At 40.6% G+C, this 17175-nt stretch overlaps 1 protein-coding gene across 10 annotated transcripts in view; it reads left to right on the plus strand.

Moving 5' to 3' along the window:
* The window catches only part of ANO4 (anoctamin 4), a 163266-nt gene that overhangs the window by 76318 nt on the left and 69773 nt on the right, over positions 1 to 17175 (plus strand). For 9 of the 10 annotated variants that reach the window (XR_013231294.1, XR_013231295.1, XM_077339174.1 and 6 more), the window contains 2 exons: positions 1492 to 1628; positions 5229 to 5387. Coding sequence is in view for 8 of the 10 variants with exons in the window: in XM_077339174.1 (XP_077195289.1) it covers positions 1492 to 1628; positions 5229 to 5387 (296 nt within the window). In the remaining 2 variants the exon portion in view is untranslated. The remainder of the gene's footprint in view (positions 1 to 1491; positions 1629 to 5228; positions 5388 to 17175) is intronic. The other variant, XM_077339179.1, reaches the window with a different exon arrangement.

The raw sequence follows: 17175 nt of genomic DNA on the forward strand, positions 1-17175 counted from the left end.
TTCATATGCATTGTACCTGCCATATCCCCAGGATATAGATTGTGAGTGAAGTCTGTGGTCTTGTGTGTAAATGACCTTTTGAACATGTGGACATTGAATGAGGCAAGCCAGAATGTACTAGAGTTTGTTCTGTATAATCTGTATCATGACATGTCCAGACTGTACAGCCCTAATCATATCAGAGATCCCTCTTGGAAAGTCAAGTTGGTCTCCAAAGAAATGCACTAGGGAACAAGCAAGAATCTTAGGTCTGGCTGGAACAGTAATCATGTGTATTAATTGTGCAGAAATGAACATATTCACTTGGTACACCAACCTGCTTATATAGTTAATAGAAATGAATGGTTTCAATGAGAGTAAGATGTTTAATTTCTGTGCATACATTTATGAAACACTGGAAATGCTGAGTGTACCTACAATCACTTAACAATACTTTGGAAAGAAACTGTACTTCATACAATACAACCAAGCATTACAAGCTGGAAAAATTCACAAAACAAAGTCCATCATTCCAAATTGAAGCACCTTCACCACTGAAGTATGAATCTACATGGACAGAATAAAGATATAATATATATTTTTGTAAATTAGATCTACAGTCCTAATATATTTACCACTCGATTGCTTTATTTAAAAATGTCATACTGTCAGAGTTATACAGATTGGACACAATATAAATGGAATGAGATTATAACATCAGTAGTTTTGTGAGAAACTAGAACCAAAGGTATTAAAAACAGGAATGAAAACGCAATTATTACAGCTATAAGTACACTTTATTTAATGTATATTGGAGTAATGTAATGTTTTATAAGCAGTAGGGATGGGACTTGCTCTAAGAGAACTCTAAGAGAACTTTTATGTAGTTTTGGACAAGCTGCATGATATGGAACACAGGCAATGCAGAAGTAATGATGGTCAACAGGCAATGTGATCTAGGAGGAGTTTGAGACTGCCACAGCTGCATTTGAGACTGGTGTAAAATACCACCCAGACATCAGAATTCAGTGCTGTATTGGGACTTTGTTAAATGTTTTTACATAGAATTTGGAAAGAAAGATAAAAACCTTTGCAAAGTATCCTGTTGTGACAGTAAATGATTCCTACTGAGGGCTAAGAAGTTACTTAGTTCATGGTTGGTAGGACCATAGTTTAGAGAGAACATGTAGGTATCCACATGAATTATCTCCTCCTCCAGTTGGGGCTGTTGTGTATACATGATCTTTTGTCTCACTCTTCTCTGTGGCTGATTCAGGGAACTATAAGTTGCTATATGCCTGTGTTGCTATAAGCCTACCACATCACAACACCCACTGGACTTGTTATATACATGCCAAATCTTCAATTTTAAAATTATTGTTATATGTTTTGATGTGTACAGGATAAACATAGTTGATAAGAGATTAGTCATCCTAAGATTTTCTCCAGTTTGGTAGGTGATGCCAACATTTTCGCTTACATCGCTCGTGTTTAATTTTTGTTGCTGTTTAGTAGCCAAGGACGTCAATATTTTCTTTGATGAGTTAGAAGGAGTAACTAGCCCTTCCAAAGATGATGATTCTTTGCTTCACCATGGCAACCTAACTAGTACTTCAGAAGACACTAGCAGATTGGAGGCAGTGGGAGAGGTAAGAATCTCACATGTATAATTTTCTGTGGCTCTTCATTAAAGGAATCTCTAAGAGATTACTCATGTGACAATGATGTGCAGATGCTTAAAATTGCTCCTTAGATCCATGTGTAAAACTGAAATGCCATGAAATCAAAGTTCATTCCCCTCCCTTCCCAATTATTCCATAGAAAGAAGCTTTTGAACATTTGTTGCAAGTTGGAAATTGGTTCTGGATCAATGGTAGAAGAAATTCTTTGTATGCAGCATGTCCCAGATTGAGTCCCCAGAATCTCCAGAGCAGCTAGAGACTGCAGAGCATCTGGCAGTCAGCACAGAAAACATTTTGCTATAGACCAAAGGTTTGCATTGGACAGTTTCATCAGGGATAAGATGAGCATTCCTCTCTTTCATGTCCAAAACGTGCTCTGCATGGAGAGGAATGTGTAATGTATTATATTGGGATGCAACAAGAAGTTTCTCAGACTGGAAGGCAAATGGACTCCTTTTACAGCAAGCCCTCTTTCTGTGCCGACTGTTTTGCTGGGTGTACATATTAGTTTTCTGAGAACCTGTAATATGTTAGGTCCCAACTAGACATGCTGCTTAACATGTGATCATGTCCTATAGAAATTGCAAGTTCCCTATAGAAGCTCAGTTCCCAAGTGCTGCAGGTGCTCATTTAGACTGGGACCATGGCACAATGAGGAGGGGCTCCTCCCTGTGCTCTTTCCCAACCTGAAACAACCGGAGGGGGCATTTACCCTATTGGAACTCTTCAGAGGTATTTTCTGAGTACCTTTCAGTCTCTGAAATTTGTTTCAAACATGAATAAGCTTTCTTTCACCTTGGCGAAAACACATAGTTGTTTGAATGCATAATACCAGCATGGTCAGAAATGGGAGATAGCATGCTGTAAACTGGAAAACATTACATGGTGACTTTGTGAAAATCTATATTGTCTCCCAATGCTTTCCTTACCTGGCAGATCCTTCCATTCTGCCTGTATTTGTCAATTGAACAGATAATATTCTTTCTGATTCGCAGCATATAACAAGTAGTAAAAGTTCTATTGATGGAACTTAGTCAGCAGTCCTACAACAGCAGCTTTGACACGAAGGAAGGTTTATCTTTGAGCTAAGCTGTAGTGGTATTTATGTAAACGTATTGTTAATAGTACCCACAAACACTGAAAAGGCAAATAAGGGGAGCCCATGCTCTAGTTTAGAAGGCTCAGAGATGCTGAAATGACAGGGTTTTTTTTTCTGTTTATTTAGTTATAATTTGGCTTTTATAGAATCCCTCCCAACATGTAGGCTCGGGCCAGTTTACATAATATTTCAGGGAAAAATGAATGGAGTTTACATTAAATTGCTCACCAAACCGAGGAACCTCAGATTCCTGAAGTAGTGTTAACAAGTCACTAACATGCTACCTCTCTATGGTGACCTAACCTGCATATCAAAGGATACCTAACTTAATCCTGCCTCTCAGGAAATGCTTGAAACCTAGCTTAATCAGTGTCTGACTCCTATCCGGCTAGCTGTACTGATGTCTGAACCCTCCTATCTGAGGATTTTTCTGGGGTGTTTTTGTATGGTTTAAAACTTAAAATAGTTAAATCAAGATATGCCATAATAAGCTTTGATAGAACTTTTCTGGTGTTCATTATAAGGGACACTTTGTCTGAGGAACACAGTGTCATTGTTATTAGGTATGAACTGATATATATGCCATATACAATGATTTGAAAGAATTCCAAGGCAGTACAATCATAAATTTTTAGCAGTTGTTAGGAGTAGGACCAGTTCAGACTTCTTGTTCTTAGATGTACCTCAGAATGAGCAAGATCTAGATGGATTTCTAGTGTACAGATTTTGAATGACCCTGCTTCTCTGTATCTACAGTTTGCAGCTGCATCTACAGCTTTGGTATTAACCTTTAAGGCCATACGCGGCTTGGGTCCTACTTACCTGCAGGACTGCTTGGTTACTTATGCCCCCCGCAGGGCCCTCCGCTCTGCGAGTATGAATTTACTGGTCATCCCAGGCCCCCAGGATGTTTGCCTGGCCTTGACCTGGACCAGGGCCTTTTCGGTCCTGGCCCCAACCTGGTGAATTGAGCTCCCGGAAGAGCTGAGGGCCCTGTTGGAATTGTCAGCTTTCCGCAGGGCCTGTAAGATGGAGCTCTTCCACTAGGCATTTGGTTGAGGCCAGGATAGACCCCCGGTGTTTCCATCAAGGACCCCTTCCCGAAGTCTGTCAAAGTCTATTAGAGTCTATTAGAGCAGCACCCACTCACTCCTAGTGGAAGAAGACTCAGCCTCCATCTGAACCGCCTGAACGAGGTGGGATGGAATAGATTATTTGTGTTTTGACATTATTTGTGCTTGTTTTATTGTAAATTGGGGTTTTATGGGGTTTTACTGTATTTTAATGTTTTATTGTGAACCGCCGCGGGTTCCTAGGAAATGCGGCGGTATATAAATTGAAATGATAAATAAAATAAATAATTAAACTATCATACTCCTACTAAATCAAAAACACAATGAATTTTACAAATTAGAAATCATGCCAGTACTCCTCTTCTCTGCAGAAAATTGAGGCATTTGGTCTAGTCTTGGTGCAGTCTGATAAATAAAACCAGTATCTCACCTTCGTTGTTCTGTAAATTAAGTGGTCTTTAATTAACCTCATAGTTTTGATACTGGTATCAAAGCAGGTATTCATATGATTCTCATCAACTTGTTGGGATTGTAGCCAATGGTGAACATTATAACATTATAGTTTTCTCCATTATCTTAGGATGATAGATCCTTTCTGTGTGTATTTGCAGACTTTTATGCTTACAACTAGTATCAAAGCCCATTTTAAAAAGGGGCTTTGAAAGGGGCAGCAGGCAGGAGGGCATGAGAGGATGGCCGCGGCTCCCTTTGGCCCACAAAGTGGGCTAAAGGGAGTGGAAAGCCCCCCCGGCTGGTGGCGACAGGGCTTTGCAACCTGCAGGGAGGCTGCAAACTCCCCCCTCCGGCTCCCTCCCAGCAGGAGCTTACCTGCGGGCCACAAAGCCCTGTCATTGCCTCTCTCATCATGGGTGACAATGGAGGCTGCAGCCACAAGGCTTCTAGCAGGCAAGGAGGGAAGGTGGGAGCTGGAGAGGGAGGGCCAATCAGGGTGGACCTGGACGGACAGGGCCCCGGACAGTCTCCTCCCAGGAGGCTGTTTCCAAAATATAAGGGAGCGAAATAGTGTTAAGGGTGGTTTTTCACATTCTTTAGCATAAATATTCTTAACTTGACTTTTATGTTTCAGAAATAATTCTATCTTCTGCATTGCATTATTTTGTATATTTTTAAATCCTCTATCATCATTTGAGAGGTTTGAAATCCTTCTTTCTCTTTGATCTAGTTTTCAGTTTTCCTCCAATTATTGAATACAGGACTTCATTACTTGCTTAGTTTGCTGAAGTGTGATGCCCTCAGCCTTGTAATGACATGTCCTTAACAACTTTAATGATCTGCTTTAATGAACTTTTCTATTGAAATTGCTTGGCTTTGAACTATGTTAAAAATATTACAAGGGAACATATTATGAAAAACATGTTGGCTGTTTTTCCACAGGGAATACAGGAAAAAAATAAAACCAGTGGGCTCTATTTTAGAGATGGAAAATGTCAGATTGACTATATTTTGGTATATAGAAAATCCAACCTGCAAAATGAGAAAAGAGAAGTGTTTGAAAGAAATATCAGGGCAGAAGGTTTGCAAATGGAAAAAGAGGTAAGATATTTCTTTTTCAAAATTTAAGAGATCTTGCATACTCTGTACAATAGAGAAATTTTCCTGACACTTTATGATATTTAATTATTTAAATATTGAAGTTGAGATGGGACATGATTGCTGTCCAAGTATTTGAAAGACTATCACCAGAAGATGGCAGGAAAAAGCTCTTGTTGGCAGCAGAGGACAGGACCTGCAGTAATGGTTTTAAACTATATGGAGAACAATGTTAGCTAGATAGTAGGGACAATTTTTCACAGTCAGAGTATTTCAGTAGTGGAATCGACTGCCTAAGGAGGTGGTGAGCTCCCCCTCACTGGCAGTCTTCAAGCAGTGGCTGGACAGATACTTATCCTGAATGCTTTAGGCTAATCCTGCATTGAGCAGGGGGTTGGACTAGATGGACTGCATGCCACCTTCCAACTCTATGATTGCATTATATGATTTTCAAGATTTACCTTAAGCAACACTTGGAAAAGTTTTTCTCTAGAGCACCTTTTCATTGTCCTTTAGTAATATTGACTGACTTGACATATTAGCTCTAAGTATTTCAGCTATAGTGTCACAGGAATTCTTGCTTTCCTACCAATGTAGTGCTGTTTGCAAACTTCTGAATTAGTCCCTCTGTTATTTATTAGGAATGAAATACATGTCTGCTATCCTCATGGAAACTGTTTTCCATTTGGTGACCCCTCACCACACCTCTAGTGTGGCTTGTCACATGGAGCCCCCAAATCACATAATTTCTCTGCCAGTATTACAATATGACTCCAAGGATATTCACTATTGGGAAAAAAAAACTTTACCTGTGATTTTTGAGGGCCCATGTGTCAGGAGAAGGAGCAAACAGAAGCGGCTTGTCAAGAAGGTAAGGTAATCCTTTGGTCAACCTTTTGAATACAATTAGAAATGAGCTGCATTGTCTCTCAAGTTCCTTAAAAAAAACCTTTTCCGTTGCTTTATAAATGCAGTATGTAGAAGCTTGTTCTTCCACTGCATTACTGATATAGATTTTGTATGGAAATAAATTTAAAGATGGCTAGCTAATAGGAATTTTAAACATCATTCAAATGAATGTTGTAATACATGCAAAGAACCTGAATTTGCTAATCCCATTTTGGTAAATAGTAGAGTACATGGAAGATTATGTTGCTTGTGTAAGGAAATACCGTTCTCACCACTAGTTGTTGGATTAAGAGATATGGGAGATGAGTTTGAAATCTTTTCCACGGACTCTTCAACACAATTCCATGTGTGTCTCTGTTTATGCCTTTAAATAGACACATGTTTTTACCAGTATCACCTGTATTATATCTTCCTGGAACATTATTGGATAGAAGACAACTTTTTAATGATCCAGCTGGGTCCTTTAAAGCAGTGGTCCCCAACCCCCGGTCTGGAGACTGGGACCGGTCCGTGAATCAGTCGGTACTGGGCCGCGGCTCCTCCTCATCCTCCTCCCCGGCTGCTGCCTTGGGGGCTGCCCTGCCACTCTGCTGCTGGCTCACCTTTGGTGCTCTCCAGTGGCCGCCATGGCTGGGGCTCGCCCTTGGCATGGCACTGCACAGCTGCTGCTGACAGCACCCCCCGGTGGGCGGCGGGAAGTCAGGGGTGCTGGCAGGAAAGCAAGTGGAGCAGGGACTCAGGCGGTAACGTCCCTCGGCAAAAGACCACCACCCCTCCCGGGCCTCAGTAAAATTGTCAAGCGTTGACCAGTCCCCAGTGATAAAAAGGTTGGGGACCACTGCTTTAAAGCAATTAACACAGACAGCAATCATAAACGTTCTACAACATATCCCTCTATTTGCTTAGTGTTATACTTCCCCCTCCCCCAATGTTAAACCAGGCATCAAAGTGTATTCCATTTATTTAATAATATATTGATGTATTTTGTATATACTCATGTATTCTGGCATGTATCATAAGACTTGGTTGGGCAGAGGGACTAACCTCTCCCAGTTGTATCCCATAGGAAGGGAAAGTGGTGTGCTGTAGTCTTTAGGGACTCTGTTCCCCAAACATGATGGTTCTGTCCAGGACACTAGTAAATAGTGTTGAGAATGAGAGACATGAATGACATTTTGTTGATGTTCTGCCCACACCACTACCTAATTGTCTTCCTGCCTGAGCTGACAGAGGTACATTAGTGTTGAAGACCCCCAAGATGGTTGACTTTACCTGTGGCTTTACCTGAGGCTTCCTCATTGGGAACAGCTTAGGATTCCATGGCCACCATGACTATTATGGGCTTGCTTCAAGTAATAACTAGTCCCACACACTGTTTGGCTCGCACTCTTAATCTGGTATTTTGCTCTGGGCAGGAAGGTAATGGTCTGAAGCTGTAGAAGTTGGTAAAGTTCCTTTGAAATGGATTGTTCACGGTTTGGGTTGAGACTTGCAGGCATACCAACTTTATTCTCAGATGTTTAGGCATATCTTTGTTTTTGTCATGGTAATTCTGGATTGTTACTTGTAAAGTATTACAGGGTGTCAATTATAACCTTTTAGTGCCAGCCATAAATGCATGGTCATTGCAAAGGGGAGGGGGAAGCAAGCCTGAAAAAGTCACACCATTTATAACCATCTTTATTGTTTTGCTATGCTTATTCTATTGCTAAATTCCTCTGGGAAGGGGAAGTTGAAATGTTATTGAATGATCCTGGCCTTCAAATGTCTCCAGAGCCACCAACAGCCAATCTCTAGAGATCAGCTGTACGGCGGCTGCTATGGCCCAATTGGTTTGGGCATCAAATCAATTCAGCAGAATTTTAACTCCTATATCAGAACAGTGATTCAGGTGATTAGGATTCAGCCAAATGGATTCGGGTTGAACCCAAAAAGTTTTGAATTTTTTTTCTGTGCACATCTCTAGTAGAAAACACTTGCATATCATCATTAAATCAAATAAATATAAGATAAATAAAAACAGCAGTATTATAGAGATAACAGTGAAAAACATAAATTAAAAACATAGTTCTGGGTGTTCAAATTAAGATAAAAGAGCCAGAAGAAAATAAGAATATGTGATTGCTCTGTGCATGCACGCGTACACACACAAACACACACACACATCTTTTTGCATAGCCATCTCTTTTATGCTTTGTATACCGGTTCTTGGGCTTTTCTGTTCAAAGCATTAAACTGGAATATAAACAATATAAACAATTCTCACTTTCCAAGTAAAAGTTCATGTTTTGTGTTGCATGTCTGAATAAAAACATGAACATTGTCTGTGAGCATCAAAGTGACACCAGGACACCTTTGTGCCTGGAACAGCAATTGATTTGTGTAATTCTGAACTATACAAATGCACAAACACATTATATACAATATCGGTGTTGCACATATGTTAGTTATGAGTGTAATTCTGAACCAATATTTTTAGTGAAACTTCCTAGTAATTATACCTTCCTATGTGACTTTTTAGAGCCTCTTGTGGCGCAGAGTGGTAAGGCAGCCGCCTGAAAGCTTTGCTCATGAGGTTGGGAGTTCGATCCCGGCAGCCGGCTCAAGGTTGACTCAGCCTTCCATCCTTCCGAGGTCGGTAAAATGAGTACCCAGCTTGCTGCTGGGGGGTAAACGGTCATGACTGGGGAAGGCACTGGCAAACCACCCCGTATTGAGTCTGCCATGAAAACGCTAGAGGGCGTCACCCCAAGGGTCAGACATGACTCGGTGCTTGCACAGGGGATACCTTTACCTTTACCTTTATGTGACTTTTATACGTCCAGCACAGAAGCCCATACTTTATAGAAACTTGACATGTTAATATAGACCATCTTGTCATCTCTTTATAACAATATTATCTAAACATTTTACATGAAAACATAATGCTACTTCTCCATCTATTTTTTAGATACCAGATTTTTATGGACAACTCCTCTTGAAGTTTTTTCAATTGTGTTTTGCAGTAATATTTTTAATGTAGATTATTAATTATCATCACTATTTTTAAGATATTTTAACCAAGTGAACCAGAATCTCTAATAGGCATATGTGCTACAGGTCTGGTTTAAGGAGTTGTGGGATATGTTTAACCAGAGCCAGTTTAAAGATTTGTGGGGCCCTAGTAGAGTACAACTGGTACTATTGCTTGTGCTGCACACGTAACTGTGGAGTCCCCCTCCTAGTGATAGAACTTTGGAAGCAATTGACAGCTTCAGTTTGATGAAAACATTTCCTGAACCTTGGTGGGACAACCAAGCACAATGCCCCAATATCTAACGGGACCTTCTCACATATGACTTATGGTCCATATGCATGCTCAATGAATGATACACATGCTCAGTTACTAACGGAGGTTGTGCATCACCCTTTTTTCATTCTTGCGGTCTATAAGCTTTGTAAGTGTGAAGACCCCCTCACAGTTTGTAATCCTCCTAAATGTACAGCACTGTAGAGCCCCTGGAAGTGAGGGTCTCATGGCATGCACTACATGTGCTGCTAGGATAACCTGCTTCTGATGTGGCACCCATGATACTTCTAGTACACGCAGTCATTGTTTTGTGTGAAGTGCAAAACTAATGGATTGTCTATGTGTGTGCTAGATCGGTCTATAGCTTTACATGCCATGTACCAAAGTGATAAGGGACATAGAAAATCCATGTATTTACAATTTCACATGCAGTTGTGACCATACATAATAGGACCATTGCTGATAGCATGCACTCCCACTAGTGGGCTTTTGGTATGTGTCATTGTAACTTCTGAAAGGGGCTTTAATCCTACACAAATACGTAAAGAAGCCATGTTGCTGATTCAATGTCATTGTTCTCATTGTCTTTTTAGAATATCTCACTCACTGCTGTAAAAACTCTTGGAAATGAAGGTACATGAAACAGTAGAAAAGATAATGTCTGCACAACCACATTTGTCTTTCAGAATGAGCTCACATTTCTTTCCTCTTCATGTATAAAATGGTATTTTTAAGGAGCCTATTTTTAACTTTGAAAGAAGCATGCTGATAAGAATAAAGTATGCCCCTGCCCTTATTCTTCTTTCCTTGCTGTGCTCCATTGGATAAAGTCCTTTTCTTCCTAGTCAGCATGTGAGTTCAGCCCTAAGCAGAGCTCTTCCCTTCTAAGACTTAAATGGATATAGGAATTAACTCTGTTTAGGATTGCACTGTAAAGCAGTAGAACAGAGAAAACAGAACAGATACAAGGGGGAAATTAGCTTTCCTCACCTGAAGAAGAAGAAGAAGAAGAAGAAGAAGAAGAAGAAGAAGAAGAAGAAGAAGAAGAAGAAGAAGAAGAAGAAGAAGAAGAAGAAGAAGAAGAAGAAGAAGAAGAAGAAGAAGAAGAGGAGTTGGTTCTTATATGCCACTTTTCTCTATCCAAAGGAGGCTCAAAGCGGCTTACAGTTGCCTTCCCTTTCCTCTCTCCACAATAGACACCCTGTGAGGTGAGTGAGGCTGAGAGAGCCCTGATATCATTACTCGGTCAGAACAGTTTTATCAGTGCCGTGGCAAGCCCAAAATCACCCAGCTGGCTGCATGTGGGGGAGTGCAGAATCGAACCTGGCATGCCAGATTAGAAATCCACACTCCTAACTACTACACCAAACTGGCTCTACACCAAATAGAACCCTTGTTGCCTTCCTTCTACAGGAACAGGGAGGCCACATGATAGGTACTTGTAGCTGTTCCCAAACCCTTTGGGAGTCAGAAACTTCCATGCTGGGATGCTTCCAAGATTATAGGAAAGAACTACATTAATCCCAGGGAAAACATTGTAGGTTCTGCAGTGAGATTGAATGAGAGTTGCCTTTTAGTCTGCATACAAAGCAAATATACATAGACTCGACAATTGCTTAGTTTTAGTATCTGATTAATAACAGATGAGGCCTAATTTAGAATACTGTGTACATTTCTGTTCACTGTATCTCAAAAGGATATTGCAGAACTGGAAAAAATACAGAAGAGAGCAACCAAACTGATTAAGGTATTGGAGCATATTCCCTATGAGGAGAGGCTTTTCAGTTCAGAAAAGAGACAACTAAGGGAGGACATGATGGAGGTTTGTAAAATTATGCATTTGTAGAGTTGACAAAGATATTTTTTTCTCCATATCCCAAAATACTAGAAGTCTAGGGCATCCAGTGAAGGTGTTGGTCAGTAGATTCAGAACAGAGAAAAGGAAATTCTTCCTTACGTAGAGAGTAGTTAACATGTGGGATTTGTTGCTATATAGTGATGCCTATGGCTATCAATAGCTTTAAAGAGGGGTTAGAGAAACATATGGAGGATAGATGTATCAGTGACTACTAGGTATGGTGACCAAAGGAAACCTCTAGCAGCGATAAGCCTCTGAATCCCAATGCCATGAAACAACATGTGGGGAAGGTCTTGGCCTCTGTGTCCTATTGTTAATCCTCCAGAGGAACCAGTATCTCCATCTCTATAGAATTTGGCTGATTCTCATCAATTATGCCAAAACCAGGGAAAGGACTATAACTAAGTTTAGCTGAGGACAAATACAGTTTTAAATGCCGAATATTTAATATGATTATGATTAGAAAAGTAGCTTGGTATTTATTTATTTAAAATATTTTTGTACTGTCTTTCCATTCAACTCAGGGTCTCCAAGGCAGCAAACACTGAAGCATTTAAATTACAAATTTATATAAAATATAATATTAAAAAGTCGTCACTCTCTGGTGGAAGACAGCAATAGAGAGAATTGGCCAAAATATGCCAATTCTATGAGTCAACATCATGAGATTAAGTTTACACCTTTGCTTTTCTAAGAAAATAAAAATTGCATCTTGAGCTTCTGCAGCTAGAGGAGATTGGGCTCTATTTCGTAGCTGCTTATGCATCCATGACAGAATGATTAGTAATATTCTAAACCATAAAGCTCAAGTTCTGATTACTTGAACTGACTGCTTGAACTGATGGTTGGAAAGAAGAACAGCTTGACTTTCAGTGTGTAAATTGTGTTTGCATATGTAACAGACTGTACTTTTAAAGGTTAGAAGAGCTGCTCTAACAGGTAAAGGACTGTAAAGAGTTAATTCTTCATTTAGCCAGGAAGCCTTGAGTGACTGAGGGCCTGAGTCAGGATGGCCCTGGGACAGCACCAATGTCGAGCAGAACCAGGAATTTGCCCCATCACTGGACAAATGATGAGTTGGAGCAAATTCCTGGTGCAGAAAAGGTCTTGGAGGTCCTGGCTTTTGGTCTCCTGCCTAGCAGCCTAAATTTGACTTCCAAGACCTCACAGCTATACTTCCCCACATCATTGGTGCCAATATGTCCTACAATTCCTCCCCAATACTATCTACCAATCTACCTGGAGAATGGATGATGTCCACAACCTTTGCATCAGGCAGGCAATTCACCATGCATTCCAGACAACTGTCACAAACCCAGCTATCTACATTCTAATGATAAAATCTTCCACTAGGACAAGTCTCCCCCTCCCATCAGAAGCATATCCTCAGCATGAGATAATATATTTTCATCCATTAGGGAAAGAGTTCCTTCTAAGAGATCTTGTCCCCTTTTCTCAGAGTGATGCCCTTGTTATCCATGACTGGAGCCATCATGCTGGGACTGGGATGCCACTATCACATCTGTGATGGCCTTGTCAACCATCTTCTCTGCTTTTATCAGCTTCTGCAAATGAACCACCTTGTTCTCAAGAAAATGAGCTTGCTTCTTGAGTACAAAGAGCTTCTTGCAACAAGTACAAACCCTCAACTTCTGTCCAGCAGACAGTCATACATGTCACACTCTATGCAATACACTTGATAGCCCACTGACCCCTGCTAGCTTTCTACCTTCTTAACCAATATTTTACTTCTTGTTTTCTAGTATGTTGATCCAGGCGATGAAAAACAGTTGAGTGTCCCTCCCGCCATGCCCTGTAATTCTCCTATATTGACAGAGTATGGGTCAAGTGTCCTGGCTCCCTCACCCTGGTGCTAAACTCTCACAGATATTCAAATCAAATATAAGTGACACTTTCCTGCATGTCACACAGATGCTTAACTGGCTAGGCCTCTTCTTTCTTTGGATGCTTTGTCTCTGTGACTCATCATTGCTGGCACTCTCTTGTTTGCAGTGTGATGTAGTGGCTGGACAGGGGGAAAGGTTCAGATCTGTCCTCTGCTATGTAAGCTCACTCTAAGGCTAACCTACATTACATGGCTGTTGTGAACATAACATGGAGGAGAGGTTGGGTTACCAACTGATCTCCAAGTGAAAGAGATCAGTACACCTGTATCAAATGGCTGCTTTGGAAGGTGGACTCTTCGGCATTATACCCATTGACGTCCCTCCCTTCCCCAAACTCTGCCTTTCTCAGACTTCACCCCCAACATTTCCAGGAATGTCCCAACCTGGACTTTACAACCTTAAGGAAATGAGAAGAATGTAAATTGTAACCATAACAGAAAATGGGTGTCAGATACAAGTTAGGTTTGTTGGTGAGTTGGAAGGAGAGAAGAAAGCAGGGAAATGTTGGTAGGAAAAGAAATGTAGTGATGCTGATTCAGGGTGAAATTAGGTGCCCCTATGAGTACTTACAGGCTTCCCACACAGCACAGCATGGGCACAGCAACCAGCATGGCACAACTGAAACTGCCTTGTTGGCTGGCATCATGCAACTGGGCCATAATTTTCCCAGGCAGAAGCTGCAGGGAGGGTGGATGAGCTGAAGATCTGGGTGGGGAACAGCTAAAATTGGGAAGGAGAGATGGAAGCAGGAAAAGCTACAGGAGTTTTGAAAAAAGGGAAAGAGGAAAATGTTGGAGGAGAAGGAGTGAGTTCCTCCGGTTGCAATACCTTGCAGTTTCCCTGCTTGTCAGTTTATAATTATGCATATTCCATATTAGCTGACAATATTGCTTAGAATACTGCTAAAACTTTTGATGGTTTTATTGTAATCATTGTCAGTGCAAAGAATTCTAAGGCCACATTGAAATGTTACAATAAATTGAAATTAAATACCGAGCAGGCAAATACAGCTTGCTACTATGCTCAGACACACCACACACACACACACAGCATTATTAAAATTTCTCAGCTTGATCAAACTCAAGTTCACCATAACATTCAAATTCAGGCATCTCAAGAAACTGAATATTGTTTACTCCAGACAAATCAGGATTCCAGGCCTGGATTTATAGTGACTTGAGTTAAATCCTTCTAAGTCCTTTGACTTTAATGGACTTACAAGGGTGCAGCCCTGCTTAGAACTGTACAGTATGTCCCACTTACCCACTAACAAAACATTAGCAACACTTTCAAACCCAAATCACTTTTACATTTACAGTTAAAAGTCAGGGGAGGATGATTGTTTATGTACACAGTATTATTTTTTCTTGCAAAATTTCTGGTATGAAAGCTGGAAAAAATATCTTGAGGTCTATCCTCACATTGCCCTCCTATCCTCCTAATTCTAAAGAATCTGAGGGTTGAGAGGCATACACATGCTCATAGCTCTTTCAACTCACAGAATCCTGAGAATTGTAGTTGGGGGAAGCCTTAAGCACAAAGCCTATATTCCTGTGGGTTCCTGTTACCCTGAGAGGTATGCAACTGTCACTAGGAGTCTATGTCTTCCTCACGTCAGTCGCATACCGACCGGGGTGATAGGAATCCTTGGGAACAGAGGCCTCCTGCTTGAGGGGGCTGAATTAACATGTATAAGCAGTGAAAGTGCTTCTGGACATTCCATTTGACAATGCATAAGCTACATATATGAGCTTTAAGATTTCAAAAGCCAAACTCATGAGTGGTCAACCTTCAGAAGCCATCCACAGATCAATCGCCCCAGGTAAAGGTTTCTTCCCCCCCAGGTAAAGGTTTCTTCTACTATGAAATGCAAATCAGCTGACTGAGTAACATAGAAGTCCCTGCTGATAACTGATGAAATCCCTGTTTCAAGAATTATACACAAACAAAAGAATAGGTATTGAAAAGGAGAGAGTTCAGTGCCAGATGTTATTTTCATGCATTACACTGTTCCACAATGACTTTGTGAGTGGGTTGGAGAGGTATCTTCAGTTACACTGGCATTAAGAGGAACACCGATTCAGTTTCTAACCATTGTGGAACACTTTGTTTTTATTGTCATGATAAACAAAGAAGATCTGGAATATAAGTACCAAAGGCATGAGTATATGTGATCCAGACACTCAAATGTCACAGTGACTGCTTCTGGGTGATAGCCTTTTGACCTTACTTTCTATGAAACATTTTTTATCTACATATAGTTTTGAGAGTATAGCTAGCCAAACTTCTGCATTTCTTAACTCTGTGCTTAATTTTTTCAGATCAAATCTTTTAATACTTACACAGTGGAAGTACTAAAGTATGTAGAGTGAATGACAATAATAGAGATCCTATTTCATTCCCTGGTGTATATTTCTGTTTGATGACTATAAAGGATACACGATAAAACAGAACTTCAGTGCCCCCTCCAAGACTAACAACATTTATTCCAGCATGAGCTTTTATTAATCAGTGCTTTTAAGAGGAAATCATTTCCTATTCTAATTTTTTTACAGAGAAAGAGGAGGGAAAGGGAGGAGTTGGGACAGAGAGGAATCCCTGGTCTCTCTTATCACCCACTAGGCAGAGCTACTTTGTTATTTGCATATCCATGGCAGATAAGCCCCACCTTCTGTCCCAATCAGTTTTTAGGACATATTATGAGGAATCAGATAGAGCCTTTTGTGGCGCAGAATGGTAAGGCAGCAGACATGCAGTCTAAAAGCTCTGTCCATGAGGCTGGGAGTTCAATCCCAGCAGCCGGCTCAAGGTTGACTCAGCCTTCCATCCTTCTGAGGTCGATAAAATGAGTACCCAGCTTGCTGGGGAGTAAACGGTAATGACTGGGGAAGGCACTGGCAAACCACCCCGTATTGAGTATGCCGTGAAAACACTAGAGGGCGTCACCCCAAGGGTCAGACATGACATGACATGACCCAGTGCTTATTAGACAAGCAGCTCCAGACTCACTTCAAGCAGAAGAAGATGCCTTCCTGACTTCAAATATGGAGAACAGTCACAATCAGACAAAGGGTAGAAGCTAGATCCATTCACTAAGTTCCCATGAAGAAAATGCAGATATTGCTTAACTAGTGTCCTGTCCCTAGTCCTAAATAAATTCCTGATTATTTGAAGAAGTGTTGGGGAAGCTCAGAAGCTCATAGAAGGGACAATGATGTTCTGCCTGGACCCAGTATGTTAAATTAACTGAAGCATCAGAAAGATGAGTGTTTAATTTACATAATTGTGCTCTGAATCTACTGAGGTTCTAACTGAGTAATGCCATATTCTCCTTTTCATGTGAAGTGGGTGGTATAATCTCTCTTTTTAAAAAGACCTTTCATTTCTGTTCCCTGTGGCTACTGAATATAATGTGAAGAATAGGAAGTGAATAATCAAGAATATTATCTGTTGTACACCTTCAGTCATGCTGTTTGCCTTGGCACCAAAACTCCAACTCTTGTGCCAAGAAAACTTGATTCAGACTCCCATATTTAAATTAAGCAATTATATATAAGCCTTCTAATACTGACTGTGGTTTTTGTAGTTCAACATGTTCCTATTGGAACGTCCCCTACCTCATTATGTCATTATCTACAGCTCTCTGAAGCATTAATAACAATTGAACATCACCCACCTCTATTATGCTATATGTGTTCTGGAATACTTCAATTGCACTGTTTCTTCATGAATAAAAAAGAAATTGTTGGAATACATAAGATCTGTAGTGTGCATGATTCAAAAGTATATGGAGAACATCCTACAGAGTGCTTTGGCGGAGATGTATAT

The sequence above is a fragment of the Paroedura picta genome, chromosome 5 (genome assembly GCF_049243985.1).
Source record: "Paroedura picta isolate Pp20150507F chromosome 5, Ppicta_v3.0, whole genome shotgun sequence".
Taxonomy (NCBI): domain Eukaryota; kingdom Metazoa; phylum Chordata; class Lepidosauria; order Squamata; family Gekkonidae; genus Paroedura; species Paroedura picta.